The sequence below is a fragment of the Peromyscus eremicus genome, chromosome 8b (assembly GCF_949786415.1).
Source record: "Peromyscus eremicus chromosome 8b, PerEre_H2_v1, whole genome shotgun sequence".
NCBI lineage: Eukaryota > Metazoa > Chordata > Mammalia > Rodentia > Cricetidae > Peromyscus > Peromyscus eremicus.
In genome coordinates, this window is record NC_081424.1 from 9,360,529 (window position 1) to 9,379,840 (window position 19,312).

Sequence of the window (19,312 nt, forward strand, 5' to 3'; positions counted from 1 at the left end):
CCTGAAAACCATTCCCGGTGGTGCGTCTGTACTGAGAGGCCCCAGAGGGGAAGTATAGTGCACATCTAACTAAAGAGGAGGTTCCGGAGGGCACAGGGCAAACAGGGAAGCACATCTCCACCCTCCTCCAGAACAGTCTGCATACAGTGGGAGACAGAATAGACCAGATCTGCTTGCCCTGAAGTTAGAGCAGCTCACAGTTCTGGCTAAGTAGAAGCAGGCTTTCTGCGGCCAGGCTGTCCAGTTACAAAGCCTGGAAAGCAGCAGAACACAGGGAAGGCTCTCCACGCTGTCTGAACCATTCTTGTCTGTCCATGACACAGCACAGCAGGCATCTGACAAGGAAGTCATCCTCAGAGCATTGCTAGACACTGGGCTGGTTGGAAGCAGTCTGGTGGAAGATCCACCTCAACTCCTCTCTCCCCTGTTTCTTTCCCTAAACCCGCCCCTTCAAAGCCTGCCAAACACAGCTCCTCCCCAAACCTACCCCTTCAGAGCCTGCCAAACACAGCTCCTCCCCAAACCTACCCCTTCAGAGCCCGCCAAACACAGCTCCTCCCTCAGAGAAGCTCATGGCCGCTCCCACAGGGGAATATATAAATGGCATCCCAGAAAACAGACTTGTGGTTCTTCCCATCTCCTGTCCCTGTCTCCTCTCTGCGGGGGCCAGGGAATCGCCTGGGAGTACTTTACCTATTAAACCTGGGCTTTCCAATTGGGGCTGATTTGGTTTGTTGCAACTGGAGAGAGGCCTTCAGGAGGCCTAAAACTTATCAGATTGTAGCAGCTCTTCATCTGGGAAAGCTTACCAGTAACAGGAGGGACATGTCAAAGCTGGCGGAAGTAGTTCTTCACAATCTCCTCCTTCAGCCCACTGGGAAGTGAGGGAGCAATACACAGACATGGAGAACTATGGTGACCAACTCTTAAAAGAGAAGGAAGGGGCTGGTGATTTTATTTAATAAATCTCTCTGCTTAGAGGTCTTAATTATCCTTTGCAATCTGATTTCCTATGCTTTTGGAGACTCTGGGGGAGACATGCACTTAAAGTTGCCCAGTTTGACCAGTAGAAAACAAACAAACAAAAATCTACTGCTGCCTCAGAACAGCCACGAGCAAGAAATCAGGCTAACCATGAGGTGGTTTTGCTATAGAAGGCCCCGAGACAATGGCTGTCAACCTGTAGGGTGCACCTCAAGCTCACTATGTTGAGACTCACAGACTGGCTTTTCCATTTACATTCCTCTTCCTGTTACCCAACCTTGGCACCCTGCTTGCCTCTGACTGCCTCTCCCAGCCCACACCTGCCAGCTCCTCTACTCTTCCCAGCTTATAGTTTTAGCTCTGACACAGTTTTCCTTGAACTTCCTTAACTTCCCATTCTCACTGACAGTCCCCTGCTTCAGACTTTGCACCATCGGCAGGGTCCTCAAAGTGTCTTAACTGGTCTCTAGCATCTGCTCGTCCTTCCGATCCCATCAATGTAACCATTCCCATCTTCAGAATCAAGCCCTTCTTCAGGAGCTATATCACATGCCACCATTCCCAAAGCCCTGTCCACCCCTCCCCTGGCATTAATTACCCGATATTCACACATCTGTACATTACAATCTCAGTACATTTCTTCTACTCCCTCAATAAAACAAAGAACCTTAAGGCACTGCTGCACCCTCTGTAGTCAGTCACTTTAATCTCTGATAGTACAATGTATGAACACACACACACACACACACACACACACACACACACTAGCTGTGGTCATTTGTTTGGAGACAGGGTCTTTTTTAAAAAAATACTTTTTATTTTTTATTTTATGTGTATGATGTATGTTTTGGCTGTATGTATGTCTGTGTGCCATATGTGTGTCTGGCACCCACAGAAGTCAGAAGAAGGCATTGGATCCCCTGGAACTGGAGTTATAAATGGTTATGAGCCGACATGTAGGTGCTGGGAATTGAACCCAGGTCCTCTGGAAGATCAGTCAGTGCTCTTAACATCTGAGCCATCTCTCCAGCCCAAGGCAGGTTCTTGATATGTAGCTCAGGCTGGCCTCTAACTAAAAATCTGCCTCCCTCTGTCTCCTGTGTGCTGGGGTTCTTCTTATTACAATTTATTTATGTGGTTTTGAGACAGGGTCTCAGCTAGCTCAAGTTGGCCTCAAACATCCTATGTAGCTAAGGATGACCTTTGACTTGTGATCATCCTGTCTACACTTCCTGAGTGCTAGGATTGCTGGTGTGCACCACCATGCTAAGTTTATGTGGTGCTGGGAATTGAACCCAGGGTATTAGACATGCAATCACCGTAGCAACTGAGCTACATCTCTAGCCCATGGTGGGATTACTTAAGGAATATTTTAATTTAGAAGATATCCAGACTTATGTCATAATCTGCAGTCACTCCATATAGTTCTTTCAAATGCTTACAACATTACTTCCTTAGAAATGTCTCAGAATGACGCAGGCATGATGGCCTAACCTGTATCCTAGCACTTGGGAGGTGGAGGAAAGACTTCAGGAATTCAAGATCATTTCAGGAGCTAGCCTGGAATCCATCAGACCCTGTCTCAATCAATCAAAACATGCTCCTCCCCCCAACAAGAAATGATTCAAATTATCTTAAAAAACTAGGAGAATTTCACATATGCAACTAATGAGTGCTCCTACTGTTTATCGCCTTAATTTAAGAAACTGCATGTATTTTCATGCACAGTGGACTTATCTGGCAGTCTTTGTTTTCTTTTTGGAATAAAAAGTAACAGAGGATATCCAGGGACAGTGAGTTACAGCTCAGCAATGGTAATGTGTAATATGCTTAAGGTATTTTATGGCTAGTTATGACAGTGTCAGAATGTTGCAAGCCTAAGTGACATTTCAGTACTTTCAGGAACAGCCAAGAATATAATCATAATTCTTATTTCTTCAGGTGACTTATAATGGCAGCAGAAAACTAGTGGGATCATTAAAAATAAAGCTTGCTGACCTGCAATAGCCCCTGGATGCCCCGAGAGAGTTGGGACATTGCTGTTCTCTGAAGGATACACTCTTTTATAAGAGTCAAAATGAAAACTGAGTAATGACTTTACCTCCCCAGGTGAATCACCCATTCACTAACTGTATTTTCACCTGATCATTATTTTTCAGCAGCTACAAATTTAAATTTAAAATTAAGGTAGTGAGGGATCTGTTGAATTCAGTATGGAGACAATGCTCAACAGACATTCAGCTGTTACGGGGCCCGGGTTTCCGTTCCGAAATGTCTCCTGAGTAAGGATGTATATGCTCATGCCTTAGGGACTGGCAGTACAGCATCTAATCAAGACAGCTGCAGGAGGGCTTGGAGGGAGGCAAAGCCTGCTACAAAAATTCCAAGGTGCTGCTCTAGCTTCACCATGCTGAAGAGAAAGTCATCTTCTCGCTTCCGTAGCCAGTCAATAGTCCTCCCTCTCTACACAGAAAATCAAACCCGCTGGAGCAGAGCAGAAAGTAACTTTACATGTGGTAAGGAGGTATCACATGGGTCTCCCAGCATCAGGAACAAGATTTTGTTTCCAAAAGCATTTCTTCTAGATTTATTTATTGTATGTGGATGAGTGCACCCTTTATGACTAACGCCGGCAGTGGACCGAAGGGGTGTTAGGTACCCTGGACCCAGAGTTACAGACTGAATCATTATGGAGGTGAGGAACCACACCTGGGTCCTCAGCAAGAGCAACAAGTGCTCTCAGCTCATGGGTCGTCCTGCCGGGCCCTGTTCTCTTCTGAGACAGTGTTATTGCTCTGTGGCTCTGCCTGAACCGGAACTCTGCACACCAGGCTGGCTTTGAGCTCAGAGACCATTTACCTCTGCCTCCTGAGTGCTGGGAAAGGCATGTGCTATCACAGCTGGCTTTTAACTGTATTATTTTTACCTTTCTGTTATTTTGGAGGGAGGGCACACTGTGTGTGGTGGTAAGAAGACAGCGTATGGGAGTGCTTTCTTCTCCCACCCTGACTGTGCTCAGGTCCTCAGGCCTGGCAGCAGGCGTCAGCCCCCTCATCCCACCAGTCTTGGTGTAAGTGTTAACAGAGATCTATCTTTTTCTTGTATTGCATCTCTTAAGAAATCTGTGTTTCAGGTTCACTGGAGAACTAAACATACTTTAGAAATCACCCAGTTCAATGCCATATATTTACAGAAGACAATAAAAAGGATATGAGAGAATGTGATTCCAGTTACATAATGCTGCAGAGGCCAAATCAGAACCCAGGCCTTCTAACTCCCATCCTCCATGGGCACTTTGCTTATACCAATTTGACTTTATTTGACAAAACAGACTGCCACCAAACAGCCTTACCCAGAGACGACCAAATGTGCACAAACATACACACTTTTGGACAAATGGGTGACTATTCCAAGTACCTGTTCCAGGATTAGTAGTAATTAATAAATGAATTTGCTATTACTCTTAAGGATCTTACAGTCAAATTCAAAATTGGAGGGAGACAGGATCACAGAAATAATGGAAGGGTAAATCACTGAACACACTGGAGTTTATCAAGTAACCCTCTCTGGATTTAGAGTCTTAAATGACAGATTGTGTGTACTAAGAGGCATTCACGGAACCAGATCATTATCTTACTGAGGGTCACACAAACATGTAACTGCAATCTAGGTGACTAAGGTAACTCAAGGAAAGTATTTTTAATCTGAAGAAGGAGGTCCCCACATAGTCAGAAATTAATTGCTCTAAGTGAGTGAGTCTCTTTTCTCTTTCCCGGGGACTCCTTCACTACTCAGACAGGAAAGCTAGTGGACGGCCAACAAAACAGTGTTTCCCAGGGGATGAGGACTTGCAAGTGTCCACTAGGCACCTGGGGCAGAGGGTGGAAATGTTCACAGCATCATCTCAGTGCTTACCGGCCTCCACAGTAGGGCCATTTGAATCGAATCGATGCTCAGGAGACATGCTTTTCCAAATTGGTTCCCTTTAAATCTAAAATCAGTCTGGGGACAATGACTTAGGTTTTAGGAAATTTTACCAACTGTTTGGGTATTCCTGGACTACTCTTGTGTAGATTTACAACTATGTATGTCTGCAAAAAAACCTGAGTGCTAAGATGCTTCCCCTAAAATCCCTATCTATGTTATGCCTTCATAAATGTCTCTAACTCTAAAGGAGAGCTGTTAGCTTTCCTTTAACTTATTCAGTGTATCTTTCAACCAAAATGTAAATTTGCAATGTATTCCAATGTAACCCAGTTAGAGTTAGTAGCACCATCTGTATGTATGTATGTATGCATGCATGCGTGTGTGTGTGTGTGTGTGTGTGTGTGTGTGTGTGTGTGTGTGTATTCAGTTCAGCTGTCAAAATAACCTCACACACAACCTCAGCTGTGTGATAGTTCATTGGCTCATACTTTTTCATGTGTTTGTTTGTTTTGAAACAGGGTCTCATGAAGCTGGGGATGACCATGAACTCCTGATCCTCCCAATTCTACCCTGGGATTTCAGGTATAAGCCACCGAACCCATCTCACAAATTTTTAAATGGGTCAATTTCAATTTTCTTCCTTTTACAATTAATATTTTAGTATGTTTTGCCCATATCTCTGAAAGTTTTCTTACGGCTGAGGCCTAGAAGTGAAATTAAATTATAGTTTTAAAACAAAAACAAATAGAATAGTATTTAAAAGTCATGCAGTATAAAACTCTTAAAAAGAAAGGCCCAGCACCTTGCAGACCTTCTCTTTAGTCTTTTCTTCTATTTTCAAATTTATTTCCTATTTTAAAATTTTAGACATTATCCATTGATTATCCATTGATCCATGAAAGAAATATTAAATCTTACACTTCCCGGCTACCTTCCTCCTACTCAATCATACTTTTCGGTTAGTCCATATTCTAACTGGTGATAGATGATGAGAAGTTCAACCCCTTTGTGGCTTTGGACTGCAGCAAACCCCACAAAAGCCTCTCCAAGGCCCTCTGTATGCGGGAAGGCCGTGTGTCTTTCCTGTTCCCCAGGGAACTGCTGCAGTAGACACCTGCTTCCTACCTACCGGTAAGGACGGTGTGATTGAGGTGGTTCAAAGACACTGCAAAGGCCAGCAAATGGCAAGGTAGTTCAGATACAGAGAAGAAGAAATACGATACTAATATCCAGAGCAGGGTAAGAAGGCACCCACACAATAGTCCTTGTAGGCATTCACCTGAGCTAGGCACTTATCGCTAGGCTAAAGCTGGACAAAGGCTGGAGAAAACTCCTGAATGCAGAGCCAAGTCTCACCAAATTAGAAGAGAAAGGCAAACGTGAGGAAGAGCTCGGTGAGGAAGGGCAAGTGTGGGCTGACAGCTTTCCAAATCATGTGTGTTCTGTGAAACTTTGCATGATGTCTCTCGAATGCTTTTCATTCTCATTTTGGCTCAATCAACCTACTTTTACAATTTTGATTAATAATTTTTGAATAAAAATTGGAAATGTTTCCTAACTCTAAATGGTATTTGCATCATTTCATAAACAAAATCCATTTCTTATAAAATATTCAGGACTTAAATTTTTATGCTATATAAACATTAGTCTCTAAGCCATATGGAACATTGTGATTACACCTCCTTTCTTATGCATTTTTAATTTTTCTCTACAGATAGGTTAATAATTGCTTCATTTTATTCCATGTATTCAGTGTGGCTGTTTTTTTACTGTTGTGTAGTTCTGGGGATTGAATCTAGGGTCGCACACATGCTGGACAGCCCTTTAAAACCAAACTCATCCCGGCCTTTCCTATTTCTACTTTTCATTCTGAGATAGGGCCTCTCTAAGTTGCTCAGTGTGGCCTTGAATTCTCTCTGTAGCTCCAGCAGGCCCTGAACTTGGAATCTGCCTGCTTTAGCCTTCTGAGAAACTGGGATTCCAGGCTTGGCGCATTCTGCCACTCAATTTCTTGGACACTCTTTTTTGGGGAAGGGAAATCTTTGAGACAGGGTTTACCTGTGCAGCCTCAGCTGTCCTAGAACTGGCTCTGTAGCCCAGGCTGGCCTTGAACTCTCAGAGATCCCCCTGCTCTGCCTCCAGAGTGTTGGGGTTAATGGCATGCACCACCACTTCTTGGCTAGACACTCTTGAATAGAAAGGTGAGGGAGGTCTTTGACTTCTTGCCTCGATTCCCTGTGAGCCTTTGGAGCTAGATGGTGTGAGCCCCACGAGGCTGCTGGGAACTGAACTGGGGTCTTCTGCAATAGCAGCACGTGCTCTTAAGCACTGGGCCATCTTTCTAACCCCTAATTTTTATTTATTTATTTTTTTCAGACAGGGTCTCATGTAGCCCAGGCTGGCCTCAAACTGGATAATGTAGCTGAGAATGACCTTGAACTCTGAATCCTCCTACTCTCCCTAACAGATGCTGGGGCTACAGGTGTGAACCACCATGCCTGGCCATGTATAATTCTCATCATGGTTGAGAATATTAGGTAACTTATCAATTCCAGTTTCTACTCTTAGCAGGGCAGGGCAGATGGCTCAGCAAGTATTTGGACCCCAAGAACCACAGAAAAGCTAGATGCAGGAATGTAATGTTCAAAGCGCTCCTATGGGGAGATGGGAAGCAGAGACAGGAAAGGCCTAGGAGCTCATGGTGAACAACAAAAGGCCTACCTCAAACACACTGGGCACAAGGACTGACATCTGAGGTTGTCCTTTCACCTCCACATGTGGGCTGTGCCTTGTGTGCAGTCACTGACATACACCAACACCCTCACATTCATGAATACACACACACGTAACACACACACACACACACACACACACACACACACACACTCACACACACACACACTCACACACACTCTAAAAAAGAGAGGAATTTCTTCTGGAGCCCTCTGTCCTCTTGTCTCAGTGAAGCTTGCATACACAGCCATCAGCCCAAGACTGGACACATGACACACAGGGAAGCATGGTACTTAGGGATTCAGACTGACTCTGCAGCTGAACTGTTGGGTTTGAATACTGAATAGAATACTGGATATACTACTTGGTTGCTGTGTGACACTTCAATAATTACTTAATCTCTCTGTGCCTCAGACTGTTAATTGGAAGAAAACTTGGCGTATGGTATGTGCTGCTATTATAGGCCTTACTATTGTTTATGTCTGCGACTAATGACCTACTTTTTAGACTTTCTTTCTTTCTTTCTTTCTTTCTTTCTTTCTTTCTTTCTTTCTTTCTTTCTTTCTTTTTTTTTTTTTTTTGGTTTTTCAAGACAGGGTTTCTCTGCGTAACTGCCCTGTCTTTCCTGGAACTGACTTTGTAGACCAGGCTGGCCTCGAACTCACAGAGATCCACCTGCCTCTGTCTCCCGAGTGCTGGGATTAAAGGCATGTGCCACCACCGCTCGGCTGACTTTATTGTTTTTTAATGATGCTGAGGCTGAACCCAGGGCTTTCCGAATACCACTGAGCCATGTCTTCATCCCTGTATTTATCTTGATGGAATATATTCCATACTCTCAAGAACAAGGACAGAGAAAGTATGGTCCCTGAGTCCCTGTAGATCTTGACCTCACAATGTCCCTTCCTTATCCTCATGAGTACAGGGAACACAGGGACAGGTCTCCATGCCCAGCTGCTTATTTGACTATTCTAAGTTTGTTTTATTTTTAATTCATTTTTACTTTCTATACAAGTACTTTGCTTGTGTGTATGGCTGTGTACTACATGTGTGCCTGGTGACCCCAGAGGCCAGAAGAGGGCATCAGATCCCCTGGAACTAGAGTTACAGACAGTTGTGAGTCACCTAGTAGGTGATGGGAAACAAACCTGGGTCCTCTAGAGAGCAACAAGTGCTCCTGCCACTGAGTTATCTCTCCAACCCCACAAGCTTCTTACTAAATAAATCTGCATTATTTTTATGTTTTATAATCCAATTTCTTGTTCTGGGTTTGTCCTTTTTCATATATGACCTGGTCTAGTTTCTTGGGCTTACTATTGTGCTAAGGGTACTATCACAGTGTGTTCAAAATGTCTGAATTGTCTTGGTTCCTCTAAGTTCCCTTTCATCAGTTTGGTTCAGACTCTCTTTAATGGTGGGCGTTTTCTCCATGCCCTGTGGTCCTCTCTTCCATATTCTTCTCCACGGTGAGGCAGCTGAGACTCTCCATGGGGCATGCTGAGACAGGTCCATGTAGGGGACTGTTCATGGATACAGGATATCTATTGAGTGGTCCCTGAACTGCCCCCTTTGCCACCTTTTCTGTGGGGCTGGACAGCTTCCTAAGAATGAACGCTTCCCGCTTTCTTGGGTGAGTATGAGGGACTTGAAGCTGGCTGCTAGCATTCTGAGAGTCAGGTACAGGAGGAGGTTAGGAGAGGAGAAATTTCATCGTTCAGAATTCGGATCCCCACTTAGGCTCTGTTGTAAGGCTGCTCCCCTACTCCACCCTCAGCTGTACCTGTAACCATCCCTCCATCTACAGACTCACACAACACTGCCAATCACAACCACGAAGTTCAATAAATCCCATGGGACTCTGGATGGAAAGGCATCCAGTTTCTGCAGCAGAGTTTCTGCACTAAGAGAGCAGACAGCCCTGTCCTGTGCCAGCCCCAGTCTACGCCCCTTTGCTCCTCCCACTTCACCAGGCTCCCGACCCTTCTGCCTTTGATAATGTCTCAGAATGGGTGTTCAAGGCCCAAGTTTGTTTTAAAATAACCCCAGGAGCTGAGAGACGGAGGTCCTGCTGTTGTGCAGCATGCACAGGAGTCCACAGATGGGAAACTGCCGTCAGTTAGGGTGCTGCTACTACCATGTCCAATTTCCGAAAGCCGTTAGGAAAAATCCCAAAGTTAATTAGCATGCGCAACAGGCACCAGTGCTGTGCTGCAGCATCTATGCACTCAGACACAAGCAAATACACTAGTGTGGCCGCCAGCTTACAACTAACAGTTTACCACGCAAACATGTAGGTTACAAAGAATCCACCTGAAAAGAAAATGGGCTTCCAGCATGCATTAGGAACTGTCTTCTAAGATCAACTACATACCAAGGGTATCAAAAGTAGGAGTGATTTCAACTTACCTCTCCAATCTGCTTAATCCACAAATCTCTTCCAAGAAACTCTTGATGTAAGACCACAGGTGCTGAGTTTAGGTTAAAAGACGTAGAGTAACTGGTCTTGTCTTTAATAAAAGGCTGGAGGTCAGAATTGATCTAGAAGGAGCAGTCAGAGGAGGTGCATGAGTACAATGTATCAGTTCAGGAAGTACCAGTTACAGAGTGTCTCCATGCACTGTAACAGGAGTTAACAAGCATCAGCATTCTGTTTAGAATTTAATTTTCATAATGTGTATGCCTCTGGTCATGAGTCTAGGACCTGTGTGTAAGCAGTCACTCCACCATCGAGCTACATCCTTAGCTCCTTCTCCTTTATGTTAAATGTAGAGACTTAAATAAACACTTAATAAATAGAACCACTTTATAAAGAATCCCAAGTTTTACAAAAATATGAAAAATTCATCTGGAAATGACACATACACACATATACACGTATATACACACACAGACATACAGACATACAGACATACACACACACACACACACACACAGACACACACACACACACACACACAAACATGCATGTATTCCTGCCTTGTATGAGTTAAGTAACATCTGAAAGTGTGTGACTGAAATTTTGGGAGTAGTATGCTGTTTTTTGAGACAGAGTCTTTCTCTTATGGAACTCTGGCTGCACCAGGTAACCGAAAATTTAAAGTCAGATGGAGGCAACCACAAAGCAATGGGTCTAGTGATATTTTATATTTCACATGTCTTTGAAAAGAATGAGTTATTAAGTATTTCTCCCTTTTAGCCTCTCCTACTCTTGGGAATGTTCTTACTTTTTCTAATAAATTTATGCTCCAGTGTTGATAAAAAAAATTAAAATCACATATTAAAGTTAAAGCTTTCAATTTTATTCAGTACAATTTTTATGAACTTTTCATAATTTGTTTAGCATAAGGATTTAGAAGGGAACTATAGCAAAAATAAAAAATAGTCTACCATTCTGTGGAGGTGATATTACATGTTATTTAATAATTTGAAGGAGTTATTTCAGAATTATTTCAGGTATTTAAGAAAACATAAACATCAAAATTACATAGTATTTGCCAATTATACTGCTTATATAATAACTACCACCCTCTCTGACTGACAATTTTACACATACAATAAACATTTTTCAAGATATAAAAGCAGCTTATTAAGTGCCAGCAGTTTTCTGTGTACATTTATCATATTTCTGTATGCAGAAGATAGGGTGTGCAAATACCTTATGACTCATGGCCATGTGCTTCCCATACTGAAATGCCATGTCTTGGACCTCAGCATCGTGCTTCGCTAATTCCATTGCGGCCTGGCAGCTCTTGGCCAGCAAGGCACAATGGGACAGAAAAGTCTGCTCCTTCCAGCTCGACACTCCAATATTCTCTGTGACAGAATGACCCTAAAAATGGAAAAAGGCCAAGATGAAAAGGCTTTAGATAAGTGTAACTGTGTTTTTGAAAGATAAAAGCTTTAAGAGCTGGACAGGTCTGGGTGGTGTACAGTTGCAATCCCGGTAACTCAGCAGCTGAGGCAGGAGGACTGTAAGTTCCAGGCTAGCTAGAGCTACCTGTCTTAAGAAAACAAAAACAAACAAACAAAACAAAAACAAAAACAAAAAAAACAAAACAAAAAACAAAGTAAGGAACAATTCCAAACACTCCCACTTCCTCAACAAGACAGAACTAAGAAGCTGAGCCCTGGCTCTAGCCACCAAGAGCAGCACACTGGGTGATTGCTGCTTCATTTGGGGTAAAAGCACTTTCTGTAAATTTCAAGCTTGAGAACTTCTATAACATGTATACTATCATTTAAAACAAACGTATAGAAGCTTAGACCCCTAAATTGATGCCTGCTTCGGTGCAGAACTATCAGTTCTTGAATGTCACTGAGCGTTCTGAAACACGAGGATCCTACTGCATTCAACTTATATGGAAATAGTAAGGGCATTAAGAAGAGAGTATACATCAGGAAAACTAAAATTACTACAAACAAGAAGATTTTTGAATATACTAGCAGAGGGCATAATCAATAATTAACACAATCAACTATAAAACTAATCAGAAAGTGTTATAGACAAGGTCTTTTATTCTACTATATACACATATATTTAAACCCAGAGAGCTGAGCATGGTGTCACATACCTGTGGAGGCAGAAGGATCAAGAGTTCAAGGCCAGCCTGGACCACATGAGACTGTTTCAAAAACCAAACCCAAACAATACAACAAATTAAAGGCTATGAATACGTTTGGTCCTGATGGGATGAAGGTGAGTGAGTGAATATAAAGATGCAGCATGTTCGAGTGAGTGGGACCCAGGAAGCTAGTCCAGGGCAGTTAACAGCACCATCCCGTTCTGAAAACAGGCAAGTGGATTCTAAACACCACAAAGGAGGAGGAACATGCATGCTCCGTTCCCTGGCCAGTGCCACGTAACTAGCAGCTGACCTTCACTGTGAACCAGAAGAAACCTCACAAAAGCAAGGCAGGGCAGACGGGAGGAAGGAAGGGTGTCTCCGTCACTGTTCTATTGCTGTGAAGAGACACCATGACCAAGGCAACTCTCAAAGGAAGTGTTTAACTGGGAGCTTGCTTCCAGTGTTAGAGTGTCAGTCCATGACCATGATGATAGGGAACAGACAGACACGGTGCTGGAGCAGTAAGGAGCTTCAACATCCCAATCCATCTGCAGCAGTTGAAGAGAGAGACACTGGTCCGGGCACAGGCCTTTGAAACCTCAAAGCCCATCCCCAGCAACACACTTCCTCCTCTGATTACACCACACCTCCCAATCCTTCTACTCCTTCTCAACAGTTCCACTCCCTGGTGACTAAGCATTCAAATATATGAGCATACAGAGGCCACTCTTTTGCAAACGACCACAGAGGGGTAAAGGCAGGAATAAAAGAAGGAGAGAAGGAAGGAGAACATCAAGGACAATCTCGAGAAAAGAAGGCCATGCACTCTTATGTGAGTCTGGAGTGGGATACAGCAAACAGGAACACTGAAGTTCACCTAGCCCCACCTGATATAATGAGGTGCTAACAAGACTCAGTAATTAAAAACACAAAAACTGGAGTTGAAGAGATGGCTCCAGAGAGCACTTCCAGCTCTTGTAGAAGACCTGAGTTCAGTCTCTAGTATCCATGTTGGGTGGCTCACAAACACCTTTAACTTCAGTTCCAAAGGATTCAAGTCTCTTCTGGCCTCTTTGGGCATGTACAGATCCACGTGTGAGTGTCTATGCACACATACAAATACATGTATACATACACGCATAATTAAAAATGAAAAATAAAAGATATGTATTTTGTAGACAGATAATGGAACAAAACAGGAAGTCCAGACAACAACCAAACTACATGCAAAGTTCACTCTACTTTATGGAAAAGTTGAGGCAAGGTCTCAGGTAGTTTACGTAGACCTTGAACTCACTATGCAGCCAGATGAGCTTGCTCCTGATTCCCCTGCCTTCACACTGGCCTGTAGGATAAGTGCACAGCTGGAATCACACTAGCCTGTAGGATATGTGCACGGCTGGAATCACACCGGCCTGTAGGCTATGTGCACAGCTGGAATCACACCAGCCTGTAGGCTATGTGCACGGTTGGAATCACACCGGCCTGTAGGCTATGTGCACGGCTGGAATCACACTGGCCTGTAGGATATGTGCATGGCTGGATCCTCACTGCTTTCTGTTCTCTGCTCAACATTCCACTTCCCTTTAGCTATCAATCTACTTCTCTTTCTGGCCTTTCCCACCTCCTTCCTCTGCTTTAAACAGTTTTTCTTTGATCATGTCAGACTCCTCACAGCCTCCTCTGGTGAAGGACTTATTGTCTGTCTCCTTCATCAGAGTATATGCTCCATGAAAGCAAGGATGGCAGTCATCCTAAGGGACCCACAGGCACGAAGCTGGGTGGACATATAAGCATCTACAACAGCGTGTGAGGTATGTAATATGTATTCATCAAATCTTTTCTCTCTTTGGTATTTCTCTCCTCTTTCTGTTTCCTTTGTCCTTCCTACCTTGGCTGAAATAAATAATCAAAATCATTATCATTTAGTGCCTTTTGTTTGCTCATACAATCTAATAACTCTAAATCCTAATAGTTAACCTTCCCTCTTATGGTTAACAAGCAATACCTGTTTGGCCCAATTCTTACCCCAATTGTCCCCCATGAGACCTGCGTCACACTTACACAGGACACTTAGTTTTTCTTGAATATTACTTTTATATTTGTAGGAATTTTGAAATATTATTCTCTTCAAAGGGATTATTTTTCTGTCCACTAAACTGAATATCTCCAGTATAAATATAAAATATACTTTGAAGACTATTCTCAAATATTCCCACAAATATTTGCTTCTTTTTAAAAATATTACCCACTTGCAGTTTGATTCAGTGCTAAATTCCCCTAGTTGTGTGAGTGATTATATATCTGTTTCTCTGACAGTTGGCCATAGGTCACTCCTAGTCATTTGCATATTTTTTAATCATTTAGGCATCATGTAATTTTTAATAACTTCTAGTTAAGTAACTAGAATCCTGCTTATCAGTTGAATTTACTATGTAGTGATGTGTTAATTTTAAGTTTAAAGCTAAAGGCTACAACTAACATGGAACATCTTGTATGATATTAGTGGACCAGCTTTAATGTTATACCTTCCAGGAGCTCAGGAGAGAGGACTACTAAGGTCGAGGACTGTTTTTGGGAAATAGAATCTCAGCACACCGAGCTCTATAGTCCACTTGCTTTAATTCCTCTGGCATAACATCCTATTTACACAGCTTCAGTTCTGTTCTCGTGCCTAGCTCCTTTCTTGCCTGATTTCTCTCTATATTTATCTACTGCTTCCTCTAAGTTCTCTCGTCTTAATTCTGCCTCATCTAGGTCCTTTTCATCTCGTTCTTACCCAACTAGTACTTCCCCATCTGACTCTTCCTCATCTTCCATCTTGTCCACACGTTCTCTGTGGTCAAAATCCTTCTTGTCCCTCTCCATTCTCCGTCTCTCCGTCCCCCCTAGTCTCTCTGGAGTCCAGCTATAAACCCAAGCAATAGCAGTCCCCTGGTCGAGCAAGGTCACCAGGCTTGAATTCCTGTGTGGTCATAAAGGCAGGTAAGAGTTTCCTCAGGCAGTGATTGTCAGGCTTCCAGGGTCAAAAGGAGGGGTGATAAGAGTCACACAGAGGGGCAGTAATTGTTAATTATCATTTGCAACCCAAAAGGGAAGTGACTAATGAATTAACTAAAGGTAATTTGGGTAATATCTAAGAAGAGGGATCTTATGTGCTCAACTATAGTCTTAAACATGATTGGTAGAAAATGTTAAAAAATCTATAAGTTGCTAGGTCAATGGGAGAAAATAAAACTGCCTTCTTTTTTCCTGTGGCTCCTATCTGTTCAAGCTATCTGCCGTTTTTTTCTGCAGGGTGGGGGAAGGTGTGTTCAGTCGCTAGGCAACCTGGGTACAGCTGGATGCCTCTGGTGATAGTTGAAGGGAGATCTGGAACTAGAGGTAAGAGTTGGGAAAGGAGGTAGTTAAGCTTAATTGGCACATCCGCCAGGCCTTCTCAAACAGGTAGTCTGGACACTTAAGTCTGTTCTTAGAGAGTACAGAGGTATCTCTGATAAGGTACTTTCCTCCGTCTGAGGATGGACCTGGCCGGATGCTGCCAATGATGATAATTACAGGGAGGCTTGAACTGGGGTTCTGGCTGTGCATAGCTGTCAGCGCAAAAGGTTATCTAAATATTCCTTTAGTAGAGGTGATAAGGTGCCCAATAAATGATGGAAAAGCTACAATAGCACACAAGAAACTCATAGCAGGAAACGGCTGATAATCAAAAGCCAAATATCACCAAGGCTCCCTGAGCCTCAGCTTGACCTCTGGAAGGCCCTTGGTTTCTTCCAGGTATCAGCTTTGTTATAATCAGCTGAAATCCTGCTTTGTACAGTTTTTGCAGCTTGCAGCAGAACTACTAATACATGATATGTGGGGATGAACCTCAAAACAGGATGCTAACTGAGGAGAGATGATGTAGTGGCTAAGAGCACTAGTTGCTCTTGCAGAACCTGCCTCAGCACACATATGACAGCTCACAAACGTGTGTAACTCCAGTCAGAGGGAACCTGCTGTCCTTTTCTGATCTCCATGGGACCAGGGACACACACGGCACACACATGCATACATGTAGGTGCATACATTAAAAAAAACAAAGAGTTACTTGAAAAAAATTATTCAATTTATGACTCTTGATCAATTTTGGTTGTTTGTGTAAAACACTCACTTATGCATCATGGGCCAGATCTCTGCAAAGCAATCTAGATATGAAGACTGATAAGCAGCTTGTCCTCAAGAAGCTCACGGTCCAGGGATAGAAAAAACAGAAACATCTGCACACAGAAGACAAAGCTTCCGACACACATTAGAGGTGGCTAGCATACCATTTTCTTGGCATTTTAAAATTATGTATTAATTTTAATTGTGTATTACTATATATGTGTATATGCAATTGTGTACATGTAAAAGGCTAATTGCAGGACCTGAAACCATGGAAGATTTAGTTCTGTTCATTACATATTTCTTACTGGGATTTAGACTCCTTATTATTCATCACTTTTATATTTTTAAATTATTCATGGAACATACAATCTCTGAAAAAGATTATTCAGATAACCAGAAACAATTAATTTATGGTCCCCTGAAATCTACTGCCATAACTTAATTGGACCATAAGTTAATAACTCTGCTCCTAAGTTAATCAGAAATGTTATTCCCTGAACATCAAGTTATTACCTATTATGAATTTGGTTATTAATGAAGCAAAACTCGTCTATTCATTTCTACCAGATTGTCACGTATATACTAGGAAAATAAGCTCTAGGAAAATTAAGGTATGATTTTAAAATGCCAAGAAACTGGTATGACAGCCCACATCTAAACCAGTCTTTAAATATCAGATATACAAAATGGGTGTGAAGTGGCTGAAAGTAGTCAGAATAAGAGATTAGGATATACTTACTGCAGCACAGAATGTGCAGGGTTAAAAAACATTTTAGATTTATTCTTTGAGAATTCCACACATGCAATCTTACTTATTTATTCATTCATATATTTATTTTGAGCAGGGTTTCATGTGGGCTAGATTGGCCCTCAACTTCATACGTTCAAGGGTGATCTTGAACTCTGGATCTTCTCACATCTACCCCAGGTGCTGGGATATGGATGTATGCCACCATACCCTGCAACAGAAAGTTTTCTTTTTCCTTTTTTGGTACTGGGGATTGAACCAAGGACTTCCAGTATGCCAGGCAAACACACTATCATTGTGTTATATCCTCAGTGTGTGTGTGTGTGTGTGTGTGTGTGTGTGTGTGTCTTGACACAAGATCTCACTATATAGTTTAGGGTGGCCCTGTAATTGTTATTTTCTTATTTAGCAATGTAAGTGCTAGGATTCTAGGCATGTGTCGCAATGCCCAGCCTTACAAAGTTCATTTGTATATTATCTATTTATTTGTTTGTTTGCGAAAGGTTCTCTCTATATATAGCCTTGGTGTCCTAGAACTCATAAAGGACTGCCTACTTTTGCCTCCCAAATGCTGGGATTAAGGGAGAGTAGCACCATCCTGGCCCTACATGAAGACTTTACTGAAGATTTATTTTATATAAAAAGATGATATACTCAGTGAATATTTACTTTTGATGGACTTTCTTATTTTAGGAAGGGGTAATATATGTCATTATACATACCGAATAACCGTCAGAGGTATCTTATTTGGACTACTGTAACTTCGCTTGGGTAAGGCTGTTTGAAATAACGGACAGTGGGTTGATGTTGTCCGGGGTAGCAGCACTAGTGCTATGTTCCCATGATATGGACATCCGGGGTGGGATGGCTGTGGACACCGGTGTGTTACTAAGAATCTGCTTCTCTCTCACTTTTTGTCTGTGAGTTGCACACTCTGTGTTGCTTTGCTCATGTGGTAAAACATTTGTTTCTACTCATGGGAGACCATTTGTTACTGTGGCTGTGAGGTAGGTCCTTCAAGGTTAGGCCTATGGTCACTGAACAAACACAAACCTACTGGGCCAGGGAGATGCCAGAATTTGTTGGGACAAACTATTCTGATCAGGAGTTTTAGAAACTCAGAAGCTGACCATCTGTGGAGCTGAAAGAACGGTTTTAAAGTATGCAAAGGTTGGAGCATGTGCTAGAAATGAAGATGTGCATCTCCAGATGTGCCCTCACACACAGTTTCATGCTACCCACTTTAGAGTTGTAGTCTGGGCCACTGTTTTTAAATACAACCTAATGTGGGTTGGATAAGTGACTAGATTCCCTTAATACCACATTTTAATGCTTAAATTACTTCATTTGAATTGGTTTTATTTGGGGGGGTGGGAGAGTCGCAGGGTCTCATATAGTTCCAGGCTGGCCTGGAATCATCACATACCAGAGGAAGGTCTTGAGTTTCCGAGTGCTGGGATTACAGGTGAGGCTGCCATGCTTAGCACACCTGGAAATAGAGTAAGGGGCTGGAGGGACGGCTCAGTCCTTAAGAGCACATACTGCTCTTGTGAGGACTTCAGCACCCACGTCAAGTGCCCACAACTGCCTGTCCCTCCAGCTCCAGGAATCTGACACCTTCTGGAATTTGTGGGCAATGTATTCATGTGTACTCTGCCACATAATATAGATAATTAAAAATAAATAAATCTTAAATATGAAAGTAAGACAAATATAGGAAAACTTCTTAACTCTCTGAAGTTCGGGGCTAGGAGGAAGCCAAGGAGACAAAGGGAGCCTGATTTGTCCTGCTGGCTAATGACATGATGATGACATTTCTGTATTACTTAACATGTAATTAAAACTTAAAACCCCAAGTTTTATGTATCATAATTCTTAATTACTTAACAGGGAAAGAAGTTCAAGAACATATTTTGAGCAAGACCAGGCACAAATAAGTGGTAGAGATACTCCTCAGATATACGGCAGCTTAACATATAACAGAAATATATGCATGTTTAATATGTTTTTTAATTTGAAATTTTTTATGTGTATGAGTGTTTTGCCTGCATGCATGTCTGAGTACCACATACATGCCTCGTATCTATAGAGGCTAAAGGAAGGTATCAAATCCCTTGGAACTGGAGTTATAGACAGTTATGAGCCACTATGTGGGTGCTGGGACTTGAACAAGGGTCTTCAGGAAGAGTATCAAGTGCTCTGA

At 42.5% G+C, this 19,312-nt stretch overlaps 1 protein-coding gene across 1 annotated transcript in view; it reads right to left on the reverse strand.

Moving 5' to 3' along the window:
* Pdss2 (decaprenyl diphosphate synthase subunit 2) overlaps nt 1–19,312 on the reverse strand; it is a 237,460-nt gene that overhangs the window by 46,403 nt on the left and 171,745 nt on the right. Inside the window, exons 5-6 of the mRNA XM_059272457.1 lie at nt 11,300–11,473; nt 10,051–10,182 (exon numbers count right to left, since the gene is read on the reverse strand). Of these exons, the coding sequence (XP_059128440.1) occupies nt 10,051–10,182; nt 11,300–11,473 (306 nt within the window). The remainder of the gene's footprint in view (nt 1–10,050; nt 10,183–11,299; nt 11,474–19,312) is intronic.